This window comes from Mustela nivalis (assembly GCF_964662115.1).
Source record: "Mustela nivalis genome assembly, chromosome: 6".
In the NCBI taxonomy this organism is placed as follows: Eukaryota; Metazoa; Chordata; class Mammalia; order Carnivora; family Mustelidae; genus Mustela; species Mustela nivalis.
The window spans coordinates 95,578,729-95,603,042 of NC_139025.1; the positions used below are offsets into that span (position 1 = coordinate 95,578,729).

The 24,314-nt window shown below is 42.0% G+C and overlaps 1 protein-coding gene across 4 annotated transcripts; it reads right to left on the reverse strand.

Annotated features, from left to right (window-relative positions):
* Positions 1-4,147: 4,147 nt before the first annotated feature.
* On the reverse strand, positions 4,148-22,673 carry TTC5 (tetratricopeptide repeat domain 5; the record flags this gene model as incomplete). 4 transcript variants are annotated; one of them, XM_082736753.1, is made up of 10 exons in its annotated part: positions 4,148-4,770; positions 7,786-7,930; positions 12,475-12,689; positions 12,857-13,003; positions 13,555-13,611; positions 15,510-15,601; positions 16,659-16,809; positions 17,170-17,381; positions 18,841-18,973; positions 22,569-22,673. In XM_082736753.1, the coding sequence occupies 10 exons, from the start codon at positions 22,671-22,673 to the stop codon at positions 4,651-4,653; spliced, it is 1,377 nt and encodes a 458-aa protein (XP_082592879.1). In that variant the 3' UTR covers positions 4,148-4,650. The 4 variants fall into 4 exon arrangements, with proteins under 4 accessions (XP_082592879.1, XP_082592880.1, XP_082592882.1 ...); XM_082736754.1 differs by having other exon boundaries at positions 18,793-18,973; positions 22,569-22,652; XM_082736756.1 differs by lacking the exon at positions 7,786-7,930 and having other exon boundaries at positions 22,569-22,652.
* Positions 22,674-24,314: the final 1,641 nt, after the last annotated feature.

Genomic DNA, 24,314 nt, shown 5'->3' on the forward strand with positions numbered 1-24,314 from the left:
TGGGTGATGGCGATTAAAGAGGGCACTTGTGGTTTGTCTCCCTCCCAACTATTAATCTCTCAAAACAAACTGAGGGTTGCTGGCGGGAGGGGGTTTGGAAGAAGGGGGTGGGATTATGGACATTGGGGAGGGTATGTGCTTTGGTGAGTGCTGTGAAGTGTGTAAACCTGGTGATTCACAGACCTGTACCCCTGGGGATAAAAATATATGTTTATAAAAAATAAAAAATTAAAAAAAAATAAAGAGGGCACTTGTTAGGATGAGCACTGGGTGTTATACATAAGTGATGAATCACTAAATTCTACACCTGAAACCAATCTTACACTATAACAGGAATTTTAAAAACTAACTAGAATTTAAATAAAAATATGAAACAACAACAATAAAAAAAAAGTCAGGTACTGATAATTTTATATGCAAGTTTTACCAAGAAAAAGATAAACGGATTTAAAATAAACTTTTCAGGATGCCTGGGTGGCTCAGTGGGTTAAGCTGATGCCTTCTGCTCAGGTCATGATCCCAGGGTCGTGGGATCAAGTCCCGAATCGGGCTCCTTGCTGGGCAGGGAGCCTGCTTCTCCCTCTGCCTCTGCCTGCCACTCTGCCTGACTGTATGCTCGCTCTCTCGCTCTCTCTCTCTCTCTCTCCCTCTCTCTGGCAAATAAATAAAGCCTTAAAAAAATAAAATAAACTTTTCAAATAAACATGTAGAAGAAATACTCTTTACTCATTGTATGAGGCTAGCATATGTTTCATATCAAAACAAGACTAGAGGGGCACCTGGGTGGTTCAGTGGGTTAAGGCCTCTGCCTTCGGCTCACGTCATGATCCCAGGGTACTGGGATCCAGCCCCGCATCGGTCTCTCTGCTCCGTGGGGAGCCTGCTTCCCTTCCTCTCTCTCTGCCTGCCTCTCTGCCTACTTGTGATCTCTGTCAAATAAATAAATAAAAATCTTTAATAAAAAAAAAAAAACAGACTAGATTATGTGCTTTTTATATACACTTGATCTTAGATTCTACACCTGTTTTGAGTATTTGCCATGAAAAGGTGTTATAAATTATCCAATGCTTTTTCTGCATTTAATGAGAAGGCAAATAATTTTTCTCCTTTAATCTGCTAATGTGGGAAGTAGAATACTCAACTTTCAATTAATAAACCAAACTTGCATTCTTGGTACAAACCTTCCTTAGTCAGGATATATATTTTTGTATATATTGCTGGACTCACTTGCATACAATATCTGTGGGTCATGAGTGAAATTTATTAGTTTGTGAGTTTACCCTTTTTATTAAATATTGAAAATATTTCCTTTAAGTATAGAAACAAGACCAGGATGCTTGTATTCAGCATCACTTGTATTCAGCATACTGGAGGTCATAACTACACAGAAAAGAAAAGGTAACATGTAAAAGGACTGGAAAGGAAAATACAAAACAGTCATTATTTGTATGCTGAAAACCCAACAGAGACAACAAATTATTAGAATGAGAGATTCTAAAAAGGTCACAGCTATGAAAAATATATAAAACAGCCAGTTGGGGGCGCCTGGGTGGCTCAGCTGGTTAAGCATCTGCCTTCAGCTCAGGTCATGGTCCTAGGATCCAGCCCTGTGTCAGGCTCCCTACTCAATGGGAAACCTGCTTCTCCCTCTCCCTCTCCCTCTGCAGCTCTCCCTGCTTGTGCTCATGCGTGCTCTCCCCCTCTCGCAAATAAATAAATAAAATCTTGAAGAAGAAAATAAAAGCCAGTTGTATTTCTATTCCCACACATAGCAAATGTAACTTTTAAAATGACACTATTTACAATAGCACTGAATACTATTTAGGAATAAATTTAATAAAATATATATGAGGTGCCTGGGTGGCTCAGTTGGTGAAATGACTGCCTTTAGCTCAGGTCATGATCCTGGAGTTCCAGGATGGAGTCCCCCATCAGGCTCCCTGCTCTGCAGGAAGTCTCCTTCTCTCTTTGACCCTTCCCACTCTCAAGCTCTCTGTCTCTCTCAAATAAAATCTTAAAAAAAAATAAAATATATGTAAGACTTTTGTGGGAAAAGTATATAATTATATTGAAAGACATTGAAGAAGATGTAAATAAATGAAGAAAATCATGGATAAGAAGATTCAAAGTTATAAAGATGTCTATTTTCCTAAACTGATCTATATATGGAATGCAATCCCACCCTCCGCCCATTTCCCCTCCCCCCCTTCTCATTAACTCTCTCTGGGCGGTGGGGGGAATAAGTAGGTCCAGGTGGTGATGATGCAGTTGGTCTGGGGACCAGTCTTTTGAGAACCACTGCTATTAAAGAAACTCTTACACTTACACATTCAGGACATGTGCAGAATATTAATAATGTGCTACCCTGACAACAACAAGCCCAAACATCCTTGAACAGTAGGATGACTAAACTGTGGCACAATCATACAAGGAAATATTTTCCAGCTGTGAAAATAAATGAGCTCGTGGAGAGGCACACAAGGGGTTCTAAGATACTGGGGATGTTCTAGTTTATAAGCCAGGCAGACTTTTTCACAGATATTCTAATTACTCTCTAAACTACGTACACATTTGTATACTCCCTTGAACATGTACTTCATCTTAAATCTTTTAAGTTCTGTTTCACTCTACTGTATAGGTCGTTTTTAGTCAAACAGGCTTGAGCTTTAGAAGATAGAGAGGCCCACAGCCACCCCTAGGGCCCATCCGGCGCCCCACCTCAAAATTTCCATAGGCCCTCACTGACCAATGTGCTACTCAAAACCAGGCACAGCTAAGAAAAACAGAATTCCATGGGCCGCATTACCTCCTCGCCTTCTTGCTTTAAATACAGCCCCCACCCACTGCCTCAAGGCAGACAGCCCCTCCTCTGCCCTCCTGCCTGCTGTTCCCTAGTGGTGTAGTCAATAAACTTCTCTCCTTTTCTGCCTCAGGTCATTCTTTCACCACCTGCCACCCCACATCTGGGGGCCCCCATCCAATGAAAACACCCCATTTAGGCACATTTTTCTACTGTCTGGTCCTAACACCAAGTATGTAAAATCACACCCAGGACTTAGGTAAAAGGGCAAGTGTGACTGGCTCTCATCTCTCTACTGACTCATACATCACACCACCCCCACAACCTCCCCAGTTGCTTTCAGCCTTTTCTCAACGCATTTTGCATCCCTTCAAGTTCCTGATTGCTCTCCCATGCCTGCCTGTAGGTCTCAAAATCAACGTCCAGAACTGCCCACAAAACTCCACGTGTGGGCTGTGTTGAAAACTCCTGGCTACTAGATTCACTGGTACAGTCGGAAAACAGAGCTTTTTGCAACTGTGCACATGGACTACTCATACTAACTTTATCTACTAAAATTCCCAGTAAGTTTTCGCACATGATGCTAAAGAGACACCTATGAAGTTGGCCTTTTGGGACCAAAACAATGACTTCAAGCTTTTATCTTAGATTCGCCCCTTGTAACTTCTTCAGTTTTATCATCCATTATTATCATCCATTTAGCTTATTTATCACCCATTCTCTGAGCAGTCCTCTGAGTTTTATATTCTTTATAAAATTAATGAGTCACCAATGATATTCAAGCCAATGATCAAGAGCTCAACAAGACCGTGGTACCTGAGTGGCTCAGTCAGTTAAGTCTCCCACTTGGTCTTGGCTCAGATCATGATCTCAGGGTCTTGAGATCAAGTCCCAAGTCAGGTTCCACACTCAGTGGGGTCTGTTGGAAGATTCTCTCCCCTATTCCTCCCCCTACCGTCTCCCTCTCAAATAGATAAATAAATCTTAGGAGGAAAAAAAACTACTACAAAACATCACTATAATCTAAAGGAACTGAATACCTAGCTCCCTCTGGTCTTGCAGCCCAGTAACACTATTAGAATATTACTGTCCTCTTGTACCATGGTGAGGGCCACCCCTAGGGATGACAGAAGGATGAAATGGTAGGAACCTATTTCCCAGTGACTTTGTGGGGTTACCATTCCTGCCTTGGGCTGCCTGTTGTCAGAATTCTTTTAACTGGGAGAGAAATGAACTATTTTATGTGAAGAAAAAAAAGGGTGGTGTGGGGTGGCAGGGGAGAGTACAGATTGAAGTGATCCTAAAACCAAAATCCAAGCTTGGAGAGAATAAAGCCAAACTACAGTATTATTTTTCTCCAAACAAATTTAATTCTGTTCTAGCCCCAAAGAAGGGGAAGAACCTAAAGTTTAAAAATAAAAATAAAAATTGAAAAAAAAAAAAAACAAGCCATTAAAAAATTAAGCCCCCTCCCTCAGCAATAAATACTGAAATGATATATACACATGAGGCTTAGGAGGGAGGCAAGAACAAGAACCTTGGGAACACCATCCCATGGCAAGATCCCACACTTCTACCAACTCCATGCTCTTTGCCTAAAACACAGAAGAGCAATGAAAGAGGCTGCAGGGATTACACCAAGGAGTGTGTGGCCTCAGGGAGAGCTTGAACAGGATAAAAGGAGGAAAAGAAGAGACACATAGTGTCTCACAGGGCAGAGGAAGGGAAAAGTCATCATCTCAAACATCCCCCGCGGCCTGGCTGAGTCACGGGGTGTAGGTGGTCCAGTTGCTAAGTGCCCGTGAGCTTCTCCTCTCAACCCGACTCCTTAGCATGCGAGTCAGGTAAGGTCATTCACACTGGGGCCGAGATGCCACTGTGGCTGCAGCCTGACTGCTGGAGCCCTGAGGCTTCCCATTCACCACCAGCAGGAGGGGTGTCTCCACACGAACACTGGAAAAGGAATAGTCCTAGAAAAGACAAACACACAGAGGCTCGTTACAGATCCTAAGATGGAAGCAACTTCAGCACAGGAATACACCAGTGGGGCTTTCTCCCCATTCCTTCCCCCTCAGGACATACACCCTTACCTCTATCTCACATTAAAGAAACAAAGCTGAGCTACCATAGGGGGGTCATTTTCCCCAAGTTTTCAATCTTCAGAAGGAAGATCTGGAGAAAGTAACACGCCAGTAACACCACTACAAGAATGGAACAATTCTCTGAAAAAAGACAGGTTCCGGCAAACAGCCTAGCAAAAGGGCACCACCAGCAGCTCTCACAGAATCTGCCCTTCCTGTTGTTTCCTGACAAAACCAGATACCCAGAGGGACACTGGGCAGGCTCAGTCAGTGGAACATGAGACTCTTGATCTCTGATCTGTGAGTTCGAGCCCATGCTGGATGTAGAGCTTACTTAAAAATAAAATCTTGGGGGGACGCCTGGGTGGCTCAGTTGGTTGAGCAGCTGCCTTCGGCTCAGGTCATGATCCCGGCGTCCTGGGATCTAGTCCCACATCGGGCTCCTTGCTCCGCAGGGAGCCTGCTTCTCCCTCTGCCTCTGCCTGCCATTCTGTCCCACATCGGGCTCCTTGCTCCGCAGGGAGCCTGCTTCTCCCTCTGCCTCTGCCTGCCATTCTGTCTGCCTGTGCTTGCTCTCTCTCTCTCTGATAAATAAATAAAAATCTTTAAAAAATAAATAAATAAAATAAAATAAAATAAAATAAAATAAAATAAAATAAAATCTTGGGGGCATCAGAGTGGCTCAGTCATTAAGCATCTGCCTTCAGCTCAGGTCATGATCCCAGGGTCCTGGGATCAAGCCCCACATCAGGCTCCCTGCTCGGTGGGGAGTCTGCTTCTCCTTCTCCCTTTCCCCCTGCTTGTGTTCCCTCTCTCACTGTGTATCTCTCTGTCAAATAAATAAAATCTTTTAAAAATATAAATAAAAAAATCTTAAAAACAAAAACCCAGATACACAGAGCCACCAGTAAAAATTCTGAGAAACTCTAAGTTCAAGTGTTTGTAAGGCCCGAAATTAATCTGCCAAATATAAATTCGAGTTAACTCTCCTTTTGCATCAGCAGGAAGAAACAGAATGTGTAGTTTAGACATTCTTCTAATAACAGAAAAGAGAGCTCCCTTTACCAGTTCAAATGTATTTTAAGTTATAAAACATGTTAAAAAAAGATCTTTATCCAAAAAATACTTTCCCACCAGGAGTGTGAAGGCAGCCCTTTTAAGTCAAAGTAATGAGGTGAATTAAATCAAATTTTTTTAACATCCTAACAGGAATATGGGCAATAACCAAAAAAAGAAAAAAAAAAAAAGCTGATTTATAAAAGGAATATAAATAGTCAATAAACATCTGATAAAATGTCCAACGTCACCAATCATCAAGAAACCAAAGCAAAACAATACTGATGCTGTATTTTTCATGTAAAAGCAGCATATAATGTTTCAAATTCTCCCCAGAGCTGAGAAAACTACAAAGAAACACTTACTCACATCTACTGTTCGTAAGAACTGGTACGACATTCCAAAAATTAACTTGGCAATATGTAGCAAAAGTCCTAGAATTCTGCATACCCTTAGAGCCAGAATTCAACCTTAAAATTCATTTAAGTAAATAATCCTGAATACAGACAGATACAAATTTTTTCACTACAGTACCTTTATGACAGGGAGAAATTAGAAATAATCTATATCTGGGGGCAGTGTATTTTTTCTGTAAATGGCCAAGTAACAGTTTAGGCTTTTCGGGCTCTACAGTCTCTGTCACAGAACTATTCAACTCGAACACTGCAAAAAGCAGCCACAGACCATCATGAACAAATGAGCATGGCTAGGTTCCAAAAAAATTAATTTGTAGACACTGAAATATGGATTTTCTGAATTTTCAGGTATCACCAATTATTATTATTCTTCCAATTGCTTTTATTTGAAAATACAGACACTATTCTTGTCTCACAGACCATATGAAACAGGCAGGGAGCCAGATTTGGTCAATAGGCCACCAGCTGTCAACCCCTAATCTAAATGTGAAAAATGGTTAAACAGCAACTCATGTAAGATTTCTGTGATGATGAAATGAGCCAGTACAGGCAAAAAAGCTCTTAACCCAGCATCTAGCAGTCAGTTAAGTTTTCAGTAAATGTTAACTATCATCATCGTCCTTATCACCACCTCTCCATTTAAAACAATGCTGTAGAATATGTAAAAACACAGGAAATGTTCACAAACATTACATATACTATTCCGCTCTTTTTAAAAATAACATATGAATGTGCATGTACAGATTTATGAAAAAAAAAACTGGAGGTGTACAGATGAAACCACAAACAGTAATAACATCTGAGTGATAATATTTTGGTCCAGTTTTTAAAAAATTCTTGTTGAGATAACTGGCATCTAACATTGTGCAAGTTTAAGGTTTAAACATGTTTATTTAATGAATTTATATCATGGAATCTGATGACCACCATGGTGCTAGCTAACACTTCTATCGTGTCATTGCTTTTTTTGTCATGGGAACAATTAAGATCTAGTCTCTTGACAGCTCGGAAGTATATAATACCATGTTGTTGTCTGTAATCACTGTGCTATGCATTAGGTCTCCAGGACACATTTATCTACTACAAGTCTGACCCTTAAACAATATCTCCCTAATATGCCCACTCCCACAGCCCCTGACAACTACAATTGTAATCTCTGTTCTCCTAATTTCAGCTTTATTACTTTCCACAGAGAAGTGATATCATACAGTATTTGTCTTTCTCTGTCCAGTCCTTTTTTAAAATTCTTTTTGTTTACCAGTAGTTTCCCTTTTTAGTAAAAAAAAAAAAAAAAAAAAAATTACATGTATGCATACGTATACACACATATATATACATATATATGCATTATTTTACATATTTGTTAAAGCAAATAAACTCGGCTCCACTTTCAGAGCCTATGAGCTGGGAACAAATCCTGGCCATCACTCACTTTTCCTTTGTGCTGAATTTGGTGAAGCCGGAGGTTGGGCTCAGGAATGGCTACAGAGTCCCCAATGAGCACTCCCCAACTCTGTACCATGTTATACACCATCACTGCATAGCAAGGTCCATCTGAATCTACCAGGCCAAATGTACTGCCAGGTTAAGATGGGTTAAGGGAGGGGTGGGGAGGAAAGTGGGCAGGAAAGAAGAGCAAAAACAGTGGTTTTAAAATACCAACAAAATAAACAAATGCTTTCTCAGTTACTTAGAACACTTATGACAGGTAACCATCATGCACAACGCACATCTGAGTCCTCATTTTTCATACATATATAATATCCTTGATAAAGATTACGCACAAGACTCATCAGTCACTTTGCCACACACTTGAGATGTATGCACGCTGGGACCATTCAAAAAATACTAATAATGAACCAGCTCAAAATGTGGCAGCTGCAACTTTATTCATGGTCTATCAATTTAACCATCATAACCTTCCAATTCTCTAAGCATCACCACCAATGTCACTGAATCCCATAAACTTTCAGTGATTACAGATCATGTGTCAAGCTTTGTGCTTAGTGAGAAGACACTGATCCAGCTGTGAGTAAGCTTACAGTCTAGCAGGAGTGAGACACTTAAACCGTCACTTACAAGACAAGTGTGAGAGGTGCTAGAACAGTTTCTCCCTCATGCTGAGTTCAGTGAGGCCAAAAGTGGGACCATGGGAACCCAGAGGAGAAAACAGGGGAGGTTTCCTTGAGAAGGAGAGCCTCAAACGGAATGTAAAGGATGAAAAATTATCTGGGTTACAAAAAGAAAACTAATCCTCAGTAGGAACAGAAAACCTCTGGGGGAATGGGAATAGGGATTACCTGGGAAGGAACACAAGAGAACTTTCTGAGGTGCTGGTAAGTAATGCGCTCTATCTTGACAGGTGTTTGGGTTACATAGATGTATGTTAGTCAAAATTTAGCAAATGTACACTAAGACTTGTATATTTCATTCTACATAAATTTTACATAAAAAGAAGAAAACTAAATACTGAACTCTAGTTAATGATTACATGCTTAAGTATTTAGGGGAAAGTATGTTGATCTTTGCAATTTACTCTGCAATGCTCCAAAAATAAGATGGATTAATAGATTAATAAGGGGACATAGAGATACATGAGGAACCAAGTAAGGTATTAGTGGTAAAATATGGGTGGTTGGGTATGCAGATTTTTTTTTAAGATTTATTTTTTAAGATTTATTTATTTGTCAAAGAGAGAGAGAGAGCACAAGCAGACAGCAGCAGAGAGAGAAGCAGACTCCCCATTGAGAAAGGAGCCCGATGTCGGACTCGATTCCAGGACCCTGGGATCATGACCTGAGCTGAAGGCAGCCACTTAACCAACTGAGCCACTGAGGCATCCCTGTTCACTGCAAAATTCTTTTAATTTTGCTGTGTTTGAAAAGTTTAAAATAAAATGTTGGGGGGAAAATGTGAGTTGTATCAAGAAGCAGCCAAAAAGGGGCACCTGGGTGGCTCAGTGGGTTAAAGCCTCTGCCTTCAGCTCAGGTCATGATCCCAGGGTCCTGGGATCGAGCCCGCATCGGGCTCTCTGCTCAGCAGAGAGCCTGCTTCACCCTCTCTCTCTGCCTGCCTCTCCACGTACTTGTGATCTCTGCCTGTCAAATAAATAAATAAAATCTTTAAAAAAAAAAAAAAAAAAGAAGCAGCCAAAGGGGGCGCCTGGGTGGCTCAGGGGGTTAGGCCTCTGCTTTCGGCTCAGGTCATGATCTCAGGGTCCTGGGTTCGAGCCCCACTTAGGGCTCTCTGCTTGGTGGGGAACCTGCTTCCTCCTCTCTCTGCCTGCTTCTCTGCCTACTTGTGATCTCTCTGTCAAATAAATAAAATTTAAAAAAAAAAAAAAAAAAGAAGCAGCCAAAGGATTATCCAGACAGACATGAGCTTTGTGTAAAGGTATGGAGGCATGAAAACAGCCGTTCTGGAACTACAAAACTATGCCAAGACAGGAACAAGAGGCACAAGCAGGAAAATGAAAAAAGAGAATGGAAAGAGGCAGGCACAGAGCAGATTACGAAGGACTTTGCATGCTAAGCTAACCTAAGAGTTCAAACTTTATCCTGAAAGTAAGCACAGGAGTAAGAAGGGATTTTATACAGGAAATGGCATCTAACATTGTGTTGCTTCTCTACACTGTGAAAATATTTCTCCGCATTGTGGAGCACTGGACAAAAAAACAAGGAGTCCAAAGACCTGTCTGGAGAAGCAATAAGGGGCTACATTGTGTCCACAGAGAGAGGGAGGTGGGGGAATGTATTAGACTTGATGAGTGCCATAATGCATGAGAATGGAGAATTCCAGAACAACTTCCAGAAGTCTTAATTAAGTGACTGAGCAGAAGTGCACCACTGATTGACAAGGAAGTCAGGGTAGAGAAATGGTTTAGAGAGAAAGAGAAAGCAAGCAATTTTGGACATAGTGAGTTATACATTTCTGTTGGGAGCCCAGAGGCAGCTGGATATAGGAATTCAAAACTTAGAAATGAGGCTTGGACTGGTGATACACCTGTGAGCATTATGGGGGCAGCCACAGCCTTGGATTTATACGAAATCACCAAAGGAGAGGACCTCTAAAGATGGGAAAGAACTGGGGCTCATGCCACCACTTGGTACACCCAAATTCATAACCAACACTGCAAGCAAGCCCAGCACTCTGCTAGTGAATCCAATCAAAGCCTCAGAACCCTCTACACAGTATGCTAGGCAGCCACAGCTAAGCGATAGAAGCTGGCACCTATTTGCCATCCTGGTAAAGGGAGAAAAGAGGAAAGGACAAAAACAGCATCTTTCTGGACTTAATATTTAGAAGTTAAGAAAAAGACAAACCAAGGAGTGATAAAATATTTCCTCAAGACCCCCTAAAATCCACATTTGTCCATCTCTCCTTCTCATTCCTCTCAGTTTTCAGGTCTGCTCTAGTTAACTAAACTTTTCTCTACTACTTTCTTGCTCTTCAACTCGTGTATCTCTAGAGAATGCCACGGAGAAAGTTCAGGCATGTAACAGGAAGTATTTGGATTTGGATGAAGCAGAAAAGATATGAAAAGGAAGAGTGAGATGGAAGTCAAAATGTTGTAAAGCCATGTAGTGGAAGCCACTGGACCAAACACTGGTGATGCTAGACAAAATAAATTCAGTAGAAAACAAAAAAAGGAAACCAGTCAACAAGGGATCAGAAAATAAGGGTAATGACATGGACTAAACTGGAATTTTTCAAGAGTTAAAAATTTTTTAAGTGAAGGACACCTGGGTGGCTCAGTCAGTTAAGCATCTGCCTTCAGCTCAGGTCATGATCACAGGGTCCCAGGATGGAATCATGCATTGGGCTTCCTGCTCAGCGAGGAGCCTGCTTCTCCCTCTCCCTGTGCTTGCTGCTCCCCCTGCCTATGCTCTCTCTCTCTCTCTGACAAATGAATAAAATCTTTTAAATAAATAAATATCTAAGTGCCTAGATGGCTCAGTCAGTACAATGTGTGACTCATGACCTCGGGGTTGTGGGTTCAAGCCCTGCACTAAGAGTGTACAGAATACTTAAAAATAAAATCTTTTTTTTTTTAATATTTTTTTTTAATTTATTTATTTGACAGACAGAGATCACAAATAGGCAAGATCACAAGAAAGGAAGAGAAGCAGGCTTCCTGCTGAGCAGAGAGCCTGATGCGGGGCTCCATCCCAGGATCCTGGGATCATGACCTGAGCCGAAGGCAGAGGCTTTAACCCACTGAGCCACCCAGGCGCCCCAAAAATAAAATCTTTCAATGAGCCACTGAACACTGTATCAAAAACTAACAGTGTAGGGGCGCCTGGGTGGCTCAGTGGTTTAAGCCTCTGCCTTTGGCTCAGGTCATGATCTCAGGGTCCTGGGATCGAGCCCCACATCGGGCTCTCTGCTCAGCGGGGAGCCTGCTTCCCCCTCTCTCTCTGCCTGCCTCTCTGCCTACTTGTGATCTCTCTCTGTCTGTCAAATAAATAAATAAAATCTTTAAAATAAAAAAAAAAACTAACAGTGTATTATGTTTGCTAATTGAACATAATAAAAATAAATAAAAATAAAATCTTTAAAAAATACATATTTTCTGAGAGAATGTTCTTAACTCATTCTCTCTGCTAAACTGTAAGCACCTTCACTTGGATCCTTTACATTTCACTCCCTACCACACATATATCAGATGCTCAAAAAATATTTGTTGAATAACATCTAAGACTATCTCCCCATCAGGCCTTAAATTCTAACCTAAAGCTAACCTTCCAGAACTGCCTAGGCATACCTAAGTCCCAACAGAACTGAAAACTCTCCCTCTTCCAACTTCTGGGATCATGAAAACACAAAGAGGCAGGAGAATTTCTAGGTTTTCAATACTAAAAACAGTATTCAAATTTTAGCTATGGATGCAGGACTCCAGAGCACCAAGATCGGGGGGGGGGGGGGGACAGGTGATGACAAAATCTGGGGAGAGATCTGTGAAACATCTCCTAGATAATACCTGCTCATAGGACAGTCAGAGAGCGAAGCAGAACGCACTAACGTGTGACCACCAACAACTTCCTCACTGTCAGAAAAGGGCCAGGAAGTAAGACCCTTTCATTCAAAAGAATGAAAAAGAGGAAAGGCAAGAGAAACTCACAAGGGGACTTTCTCCTCTGTGGTGAGGCTGAACACCACCTTTCCTAGGACCACGGCACCACTGTTCACCCCAGGCTGTAGGGCACTCAGTGGCTTAAGCTCCAGGGTCAATTTCTGCCCAGAGGCTGATTGGTAGCGCCCATCGCCACAAGGGCCTAGATGGGCTGGGCGCAAGCTTCCCAGCATGCTCTGCAACTTTTTGGTCTTCACCTTTCCCTGCAAAAAAAAAAAGGAAAAAGATAAAAAGCTATAAACTAGTTACTGTGAGAGTCTGTTCCTACCCACTTCTGTAGATAGAATCACTACAAATGAAGCTTATTTTATTCTTATTGTATTGACCCCCAGGAGAAGAAAAGCAGGATCCAGCCTTTTGACACCTTTACCTTGCTCTCAAGGAGGCTGGTTAATCTATTCAGGAATTCCAGAAGTTGCTGCTCTCGTCGCCGGGGCTCTGGCCAGGCAGGGTCCAGTGCTGCAGCCCGAGAGAAGCCCTCCAGGGCCTCCCCATAATTCTCTTCATATTTATGTAACTGCACAAAAAGTAAATGAAAACCTCCCAATTACATGTGTATCTAACACAAACTATGCCAGGGGGAGTAACAGCACAATGTGCTAGAAACCTACAGAAATAAATTGTTTTCTTTCCAGTGGTTTCCCTGATCTATGAGAAACAGCCTAAAGAAAGAATAATGCTTTACATCCCTCCTCCTGGCTCAGGGGATCACAAATCCTGAAGATGGAATCGTTTCAAAGACGCTAACTTCCAAATTCGAAGCTAGTTACCCTGCATACAGTGGGTCATTCTATTTTTGTATTTATAACGAACATTTCAGAAGAGTCTCCTAAACTGTTCCTCCATCCTCTGTGTACCCTCCTGCCTCCTCGGCCCCCTCCTCTTTCCTGCCATAGACTCCACCAGATCCTAAAGTCAAACTGGGCAAACCCTCCCTCGAAATAATGTGGCTTTTCTCTCATAGTTTGTACTCAGCCCTGTCCCTATGAATACTCAGTTATTATCCCAGGCAAAGACTTAGATGTCACCTAGGTGACTTGCAGATGACCACCACCCCACAGGTCTTACCGTTGCCCTGTTCAGGTGAAGATCAGGATTGCTGCAAGCTGTCCTGTCAACCTTCTCCTGTAGCAGGAGAAAAGGACGATCAGTGGATCCTGTCTCATTCTTACGGATGGCCATACCCAACATAGCCTAGTCCTCTCCCCCTGCAAAAATTTGAGTTTCTTCCTTGTCAAAATGTTACCTATACCCACACTGTTATGCAGTAACTGGCTGAGTGGTATATTACATAGTCCCTGACACCTTAAGGAGGTAAGGGTTTGGGGGTGCATATGAAACTTTGAATATAATTTATCCATGCAATAGTACAAAAATAAACGTATAAATGCATTTTGATTAAAAAAAAAATTTTTTAATGTTGATATAATGGTATAAATGAGAAAAGCCTAGAAAAGAAATGTCATCAATTAAATGCATTTCCTGTGCCCATTAACCCTGCTCCAGATACAGGTAGAAGCATGTTTCTACATTCAAGCCCCCTCAAAATCCACTGAAAATCAAATTCTGATTCTCTAATTTAAATAGATGACCAGAAAAACTACATGAAAGTGCAGAGAGATGTGAAGAAACTGCTATGTCCATGGCCACGTTCAGCTTATTTTTCTGATTATGTTCATTGCCTAGCACATTATAAAAGTAAAAACAACATGGATTAAAACTGTTTAAATGGGGACACCTGGGTGGCTCAGTCGGTTAAGCTGCTGCCTTTGGCTCAGGTCTTGATCCCAGAGTCCTGGGATTGAGTCCCGCATCGGGCACCTTGCTCGGCAGGGAGCCTGCTTCTCTTTCTGCCTCTGCCTGCAGCTCTGCCTGCTTGTGCACTGACTCTCTCTCTTTCTGACAAATAAATAAATAAAATATTTAAAAAAAAAAAATCTGTTTAAATGGTTGGTTCAAACATGTTTAAAGATTCAGGTTGGGTAAAGAAATCAAGAGTTAAAAGCAACAATTTAGTGGAAGCCAAATATAAAATTTTTAAAGAATACACCGTTACTATTTTTGAAAATGTAAACATCCACCAAAGTAAGAAATTAGACTAAAATATAACTCCTCTGCCTTCAAGTTCCCCGATGGAAAAAACATCAGTCCCTCAAATACAAACATGAACAGAAGGTAGCTATATTCTCTATTCTGTCACACAGAACAAATAAGTAATACTAAGTTAAAAGGCAATTATTTAGGTCAAGACAAGCAAGAAAGCAAAAAATGAGAGATGAATATGAGACCCAAATAAAAACTGCTTAGAAGGCCAATGTGAACCTTCTTATAAGGAGTAATCAAGAGCTCAAGCCTGAAGGAATCCCCCATGTAAGCGACTGTTGATAGAAAAACAGCCTGAAAGGCCTAAGCAGAACATGAGCTCCACTGGATTGATCCTCAGGAAATGATGCAGAGTAAGCTAGACGCTGTTTCCTATTTTAAAGCTTTCATTTTTAAGTAATCTCTATACCCCACATGGGGCTTAAACTCACAACCCTGAGATCAAGAGTCTCATGCTCTACCAGCTGAGCCAGCCAAGTGTCTCCACTGTTTTTGATTTTAGCCTATGGGAAACCCAGAGTCATAGTGTCTCGTGGTTAATTGCAAGATAACACTTCATTTATACTTAAGTATTAGAGCTTTCATTTTTCTTTAAACACATATACAAATATTAATAAACATTATTTTTAATATAGACTTTTTCCCCCCCACAAAAGATGAACACATTGGGATGGGTTCTGGGATTTGGTCATAAGTGCCCGCAGGAAATCCAGGTAGTTCAAAGAGCTATCTAGCACTGAGGCACCCTTTAAGTAGCTGCTAATACCCCATTTATAAGAAGAAATAAGTCACCCCTGCAGACACAGCTTTGCAAAACCATGCACAGTTGATGCCACTGATTACCATCCATGTTGCTTGCTAAAGAGCCACAAAGAAATCTGAATGACACTCTTGCTTCTGTTTTGACCATAAATACTTACTGCTTGGGCATAGGCACTGAGGGCTTGCTGGGAGATCTTAGGGTTCTGGCCAGTATTGAAGTAAAGAGAAAGATATGCATTCCCCAGAATATCTGAAAGAGAAACAAACGGATTCTGGTTCCTCGTGTAAGGGGCTTGGAAGTCACCACTCCACCCTGGTGGACTGAAAAACCCACAACTCTTCTTGGATCCATAAGACAGGAAAGAACACAGGGCAAACTACTGCCCCTAAAACTGGAGACAGACAGGCAAACATAGGTCCTGTGGTTCACCAGGGCAGAAACTCACGAGGCGCAGGAACCAGTGCTGAGGTAGGAACACCTCAACTGTGACTGACGAAGAGCTGAGGGTTCAATGTGACCAAGTCAGGGAGTCAGAAACTCCCGGGGTCCCAGGCATAAGGAGGTCCCCACAATATTGTGAGATTTACCTCCAAAAGCTCAACCAGATTCGTACAGCAAGTATCCAAGAAAAATCCCCTTCTTTCCCCTACTTCCAGCAGGGGAAATGGGAGAAAGAACTGTTACGAAATATGCTACAGCACCCTGTTCTTCACGAGGCCTGCTCTCAGAAGAAACTAGCTAACTAGAGCCTAACTAACCTAAGGAAGGAAAATTTCCATCTGGCTGTAGCCATCCATATGGGGGAGGGGAGGCACCCAGCCGCAGCCCACTCAAGCCACCCTGCCCCACCTAAGTAGGGGAAAAAGCCTGAGAAACACAGTGGTGAGTCACCTCAGAGCCCAGGTTCAGGATATGACCTATTTTGGTTACCCTGAAAAGACTCTCTGAAAGGTCCCCCATCTGACAGACCCCAGTGATAACACCATATTTAGTATACTCCAAATTCCACTGGGATAAAGAGGTGAACACAGAGCCAAAGCAGAAACCTGAGCAAACTGCACAAAAGCCCTGCCTTGCTTATGTGGAAACATAAGGGCCCTCTCTTGGACAAAAAGATCCAAGAGTTCCTAGAACCGTGGTTCATCAAAATACCTATCAGGCTTCTTCAAAACAAAGATGCCCAGGCTTGACATTAAAAATCAGACCCAACAGGCGGGCTCCAGAAGATTCTGGCATGTGTGGCCATGTTGAGAACCACTGCTCTAGAAACTTGTGGGACTGTGGGAGATCTTTCAAGAGCACTCACACCAGGAGCGGCCATCGTGGACATCCATCTGCACAGCCAACTTAGCCTGTCGGACACTGTCCATGACATGACGAGAATGATCATCTCCAGTGTCAGTCCGCAGCTGGCGAAGCACCATGGACAGGTTTTGAAGAGAGACCTTGTTCTTGCACTGCAAACAGAGAAGACACATACACAACTTTCCTGATTCTAATCCCCTTTCCAGATCTTTTCTATCTTAATCTTCGAAATCTAATTTCTCATCTTGATTCTTAGCACTGTCTACAAGGATCAACTTGGCTGTTAATTTTTCTTCACTTCTCATCTACCCCTGAAACGAATCCCATCATCTTCTTCCTTTCTCAATCTCTATCCCTGTTTTCCTCAGCCACGTCTGCTCCCCGACTCTTCCTCCCCTCTGATTCCATTCTCCTAGTTCTAGTACAGTCCTATTCTGGTATTCACATCCTAGGGAGATTCAAGAACCAAAAGAATGTCGGCCTTCCCATCTGTGTTTCCCCAGATGGCTCACATGGGTCAGGGCTCCTGAGAAGCAGGTGTGGGCAGCCGCAATATCGCCTTTCTTCCAGTACACCTCTCCCAGCTGGTTCCAGGCTTCCACTAGCTTGGGCTCCAGCTTCACAGCCTTTGACAGAAGCTCCTCAGCCTTAGGACTGTAGTCTGGAGTCACATTCAGTGCCTTCCCAGTCAGCATCAGAACCTGTGCCTTGCCCTGGACAGAACCTAGGAGGAAGGGGAAAAGAGGAAATTGGAAAAACCCAGGCAGTCTTAGAGAAGACCAGAGAACTTTTCTCAAGAAATAACCTCAGATCAGCCCCAGGAATGAAATAGTTGAAGAAAATCTTTATGAACAAACCACTTATTGAAAGCCTATCAAGGCAGAGTAGTATGTTAGGTAATGGGGAAACAAAGAAAGTATTATCCCTACCTTGGAAAGGTTTACAATCTAGTGGAGAGGACAAAGCATATTCATGGAAGATTAAAACAACAATGAAAAGAGGCATACGCCAATAAATGGGCTTTACCAAGTGAAAAGGAGGGGCACCTGGGTGACAGTTAAGCATCTGACTCTTGATTTCAGCTCATGTCATGATCTCAGCATCATGAGATCAAGCCCCACATCAGGCTCCATGCTCAGCAGAGAGTCTGCTTGGGATTCTCTCTCTCCCGCTGCCCCTCCCTCACTGACTCCCCACCCCAAACAACATGCTTGCTCACTCTCAATCCCTCAAATAAATAAATCTTTAAAAAGGTTTTAAAAAGAAGTGAAAAGGAGAAAAGACAAGATCCTCCAGTTAAGAAAATGATGTACACAAAGACAGAGAGGCAGAAACCCATGTGGCATGTTCAAGGGAGAATAGATAGTCCAACCTGAAAGACACAAAAAGTTCCTCTGTTAAGTAAGTAGTCAGAGATAAGGGTAGAAGAGAAAAAAAAAAAAAAAAAAAAAACAAAGAAAAAATGGTCAATGAGATCTGAATACCAAATTAAGGTGTTTAGACTTCAAGCAGTCAATAGTAGGAATCTTTGAATATACTTGAACCAGGAGGCAGGAAAAAAGGTAAGACTAAATACAGGAAGTAATATTTAGAAAGATAATTGCATGATCATTACATATACTAATTTGAAAGTAAAAGAAATTAGAGGCAGAAAGGTCAGTTAAGAGATTAAGGGCTCCTGGGTAGCACAGACAGTTGAGTGTCCATCCAGCTCTGGGTTTCAGCTCAGGTCATGATCTTGGAGTCTTGAGATCGACCCCTGAGTAAGGCTCACTCAGCCAACAGGGAGTCTCCTCCCCCTCCCCCTTGCCCGTCCCCCAACTAACACACACACTCTCTCTCTCTTTCTCTCTCTCTCTCTCTCACACACACACACACAGACACACACCCTCTCTCTTTCCCCCCTTCTCAAATAAGTAAATAAATCTTAAAAAAAAAAAAAAGTAGTTTAAGGAACAGTTATGTTCTTTTATTTCATGGCATCTGCTATAATCAAACTTCAGAAAACATACTTTAAAGGACTAAAAGGTAGCCATCCTACAGAGGGGCCCTCAGAAGAAATACTCTGTTGTACCATCCTGTAGCAACCACAAATGGGATACAAAAGGGTTTACAGAGGGAGAGCAAAACTCTACCGCATTTTGGTGAAGGGCAGGGGGTTGCGCGCTCCTTGCCATTCATACCCACTACTTCCTCCATCTGCTGCAGGGTCTTCTCCATCTCCTCCCGCACATCCTGTTGCTTCCTTCCAGCATCCTCAACACCATGTGTCTCAAAATAGCACTCTCGAAACAAATACAGCTGATCCACCAGTTCCTGGGAAGCATAAGAATGGTACCATTAAGAGGAGAGAATGCCAGACACGGAAATTGGAAACTGGCTAGCCGTACCAGCTCTGTTCTAGAAATACAGATCTGCTCTCTCATTGAGGAATGACACAAGAGGCAAGCAGACAGGTCTCCCAAAATGCCACAGATCATGAAGAAAAGTAGCCAGGTCCCAGACCACTCTCGTGTGGTCCCCTGCTGGTCTCAGCACCATGATGATTGTTTTCTCTCCTTCAGCCCTAGCAAGGCTTCCAGCATGACTAAGCACTTCATGTACCACAGTCAAGAGGAGGGAAACACTTTGCAACTTGAGATAAAACAGAGTTAATAAGGTAATAAGGTTATTGGTCCCCAGAGCATAGAACTTCGAAATGCACCCTTAAAACTGGACTTCCTAACAAAAACAATCCTATCCCTGATTTTTATTGTACTAGTACCTGACCTTTGCAATGATGATGACCAACACAAGAGAACCATTGCTTTCCACAACAAACAGATCAATTTAAGTTTGAGGATCTTGGTATTTTTACAGGATTTTGTTTCTTTAAATATTTGTGGTTTTTGTTGTTTTGTTTTGTTGTTTTTGTCAAGTCACCTTCTGGCTCTCTTGCATTTGACCCAAGTAAATGTTCCCTTTCCTACTTTTTTTTAAAGATTTTATTTATTTGTTTCAGAAAGAGAGAGAGCATGAGAGGAGAGAAGCAGACTGCCTGCTGATCAGGGAGTCTGACATGGGACTTGATCCTGGGACTCCAGGATCATGACCTGAGCTGAAGGCAGTTGCTTAACGAACTGAGCCACCCAGGCACCTCCCTCATTTCCTATTTTAAATGCCTCTGTCTCTGAGTCTTCCTGTGACAACAAAGCCTTTCCACTATCTATTCTTTACTGAAACTGACTAGCAGCAGAAATACGTAACACAGTTCTCTCACATCTTAACTACCTCTACATCACATCCTAAACCCATCTACCTGTCTCCTTCTCACTAGGACTATCCAGGACTAAATCAGCACCATTACTTGCCTGGACTGCTGCAATAGCTTCTAACCTGGTCATCTTGTTTCTACTCTCTCCCATTCTCCTCATTGTAATCAGGACAACCTTACAAAAATGTACATCACGTTTCCGTAGTGTAGTGGTTATCACGTTCGCCTCACACAAAAATATACATCACATCACAAACTGTTTTCCACTATAGAGAGAATAAAATCTAACTCCTAATCACAGCCTAGAAGACTGTACGATCTGACCTCACACTACTATTCACCCTGCCACAAACTTCCTCTCCCTTCATTCTCACATGCTCTCCCTTCTACAATAATCAAGCCACACTGGCTTTCACTCAGTTCCTCAGTTCCAGCAAACTCAATCCCACCCTGGGGGTTCATACCTGCTATTCCCTCTGCCTGGACACTCTTTCCCTAGATCTTTGCACACCTCATTCCTCATTATCATTTAGACCTCAGTTCACTATAAACTTCTTAGAGAGGCTCTCCCTGACTACCCAAACTAAAGTAACCACCTCCTCTTCTGCCCACTGTTAATCATACTTATTTTTCTTCACAGTCCCTATCAGCTGAAATTAGGTGGCCTATACAGTAACAGTCTGTTGTTGTCTCCACCCCTAGAATGTAAGCTCCATGAAGGGAGGGTCCTAATCTCCCATCCCCCACGTTCAGAGCTATACCTGAGTGCCACAGAAGGGCTTAGGACGTGACAGGCTCTCATTAAAAAAAGTTGATGGAATGGCTTAACGAATCATCCCTGTCTCTAACACTCATGTGCTACACTTAATTTAAAACCCTGCCCACAGCAAAGAAAATGGACAGTACCCTCTGTAGTAGCAATTTTTCTCAAATATTCTTTGTGTTATTTTCAGGACTCAGCCTGCAGATTCTGATTTTAGAAGTTTTAGCAGAACCCAAACACCTTTTAACAAGCACCGCAGATGACTCTAATGAAAATGGCCTGTAAAACACACTTTGAGAAATAACCTTTTATGACATTCCTTCTGTCCTAAAATGACAAGGAAATACCACCATTCCCATGGATAGCAGTATCACTATCCTTTTCCTCTCCTCTACTCCATTCCCCCATTCCATTCCTGCACCATTCCTGTCCACCCACCCCAAGATACCCCAAGGTACTTGCTCAATCCATCTACCACAAATGAGCCCAGGAAAAGAGAGTTCTCAGCAAAACTTGTAACACAATTCCTTTTGCCCTGCAATCAGCATGGCTGTAAATTGGGAATTTTTGTGAGGGTTTCATTGTCTGCTTCTAGTCCTGAAAACGAATGTGCAAAATGAATATTTGGCTTTGTTGTTTTGTTTTGCTGGAGTGAACATTTTTAATAACTTCTTGTCTCATGGAAAAATTAATATATGTAAGTTGCTAAAATTCATGCAAGTACACATAAAAAAAATACAAAGTAAGAAGTTCCTCATTATCTCCCAAACAATCTCAGGGATAACCACTGTTTAGTATACATATACTAATATATATACACAATGCTTCCAATATGAAGCCAGGATTGATTTCAGCCAGTCACATTAGGAATTCCCCAGTCACACTAGGGAACGAAATTAAATTAATCTCAGTCAAGTGGAAGTAAAATAAAGTTCACACTCTAAAAGGTGTTATTATCTTAGTCTCCTCAAAAAAACAAACAAATCTCACCAATGTTTAAACTTTTGTATTACAAGCCTTTAAGCAGGTTATAAACCTGCCACAGGTCTAATGTTTATTCCAGAGGGAGGCATCTGGCCAGCTCTGTCTGAAAGGCATGCGACCCTTGATCTCCAGGTGGTGAGTTTGAGCCAAATGCTGGGCATGGAGATTATTTCAATAAATAAAACTTTTCAAAAAATAAAAATAAAAAATAAATTCTAGGCTGTCTTAGAACACAAAGAACTCAGTTTCTGAGGTTTAAGGAAAATCTTGGGTCACTGAAAGAAGGTAAAGAACAAACAAGCAGTTGGTGGCTACCTACCAAGTACAAAAGACTAGTCCTAGTCACAACGGCAACTGGGTGGAATGTGGACCCCTGGGCATCAGATGCCAAACTGGGATTCCAAGTGTGCAAAAGAATCAAAACTGTGGAGTCCTGAGGGGACTGACCAGGATACTACTGGTGCAAGCTCTTACTCTGCTTGTTGCCCATTTCAAAGCAGGTAAGCAGCGAAGAAATGGCCTTTGTGGGAATCACAACACATAATAGCCCCTGCAGATCTACCACACACATGTGTAGACTACTTGTGACGGGTGAACGGAGGGAGAAGAAAATCCTCTCTAAGAACGTGCAAGAATAAAGTTAGGGGCAACAAATCCTCTTCCACGCGGGACTGGAACTGAGTGTAGTCAGGGCGGCAGCAGGAGGTCCTACCACACCGCAACGCTCCTCCCCCGGCCCGGGAGGCTCCCCTCTCCCGCCGCCGCTGCACCCTCAGGAGTTGTTATAGTAACCGCACTGACACATGCAGCGTCCTGCATGCGCCACGGAATTCGCTGGTAGTACATAAACTGGGCTCCCCGCTTCTTCCCGAGTAACAAAGGCACATACAGATTTTAATCTATGGTCCCACCTGCAATTTCTGCAAGACCGGCTTGACTTCCTCGTCTTCATCAGCCATCATTTCCCAGCCACTCTCCGCTTCTCCGCCCCCAACTTTGTAACCACAGAGACTCATACCCACCCCACCCACCCCCCGCATCGTGGAGCCAGAGCGACATCTAGGGCACTGGAGGCTTATCTGCATCTGAGTAGAAAAGCCGGTGGATTAATGGGGTTGGTTTGGGGTTTTTGTTTTTGCTTTTTATGTGTCCAGACATTATTTAATTAAAAAAATTCATGGAGTAATTATACATTTAATAAATTAAAATGGCGGTTTCTTATTTCAAGAAAAAAAAACAAAAAAAGTTTTCGTATAAGAATTACTATAAAGTTATAATGCAAATACATTTTTTATTGTAAAGAGGCATAACATTTCCTTTATGGGCAACTTGTCATTTATCCATCGTGTAATATCAAATACACCTGTACTCCCATAAAATAAATACGATTCTTTTGAGGGCAAAAAGCCTAATCAAAGACAAAATTGAGGGAAAACTTGAATAGTAGACTATGAATTCTACAGAAGACAAAAGCTCTGAGTTTAAATGTCTTTAAACTCCCTAATTCCTGACAGAGTTCTCAGAATATAGTTTCTCAGTTAATGAGTAGCAAATTGACTTACTGGTTAAATTAACAACTCTGGAGCTTCCTGACAACAGCATAAAATAAGTGGATAATTCGGAGTAACTAGCTTTTGGACTTTAATTTAGTTACTTTGAAACAACATAATTTAGTACCAAATGTTTAAACAGCCATTAGAATTGCTAAACTGTGAAATCAGAATTATTTATATCTGATCGGGTATACAAAAATCATCAATTCTCTTTTTTTTTTAAAGATTTTATTTTTATTTGTCAGAGAGAGAGAGGGAGAGTGAGCGAGCACAGACAGACAGAATAGCAGGCAGAGACAGAGGGAGAAGCAGGCTCCCTGCCAAGCAAGGAGCCCGATGTGGGACTTGATCCCAGGATGCTGGGATCATGACCTGAGCCGAAGGCAGCTGCTTAACCAACTGAGCCACCCAGGCGTCCCAAATCATCAATTTTTTCCTGAAAAAAAAGAAAAGGTAGTAGAAATCCCAAAGAATAAAAAAGAGACTACTAATTAGGGGTCACATTTATGAACCTAGCACCATCATTCCAGTCTTAGGCCATCCCAAGTGGCTAGAAGGAGGAAGAGAAGAGATAAGCATGTTGGAAAAGCATAGTTCTTAATTTGTGGCCCATTGGTACTCTAAGCCAACACAGGATCTAGCAGAGAGGAAAATCAGAGGCTGGAATTTAAAACAAAAAAACTTTGGCTTTGAGGGTAAGGAGGCACACAAAAACAACAGAATCGGTATATCCAGAAGGCCATGCTGGAGTCCACCTCGTGAACTAGGGAATTCCTTCTTTACGTCCAAGTCCTTTTAATTTCTATAAGTTTTTTTAATCAGGTGTGATATGTCATAATTCTGAGCCAGATACATTCCAACCACATTACCAAAAGTACATCCAAGCAGGTACTAGAGCAAGGTTATCTGCTAGAAATGTGCAAAGGATGGCTAGAAACTGATTTTCATGAAACGGCACTGCGGCAAATCAACTTAACCCAATGCCTGTAGCTCAAAGAAGATGCTCTATAATCACTTTTGAGTTTATAAACTTGTTCCAAATCCTGCAAACTTCTAATATTCTCAGGTTGATTGCATATATCTTTTTGTTCCATATCTTTCTAT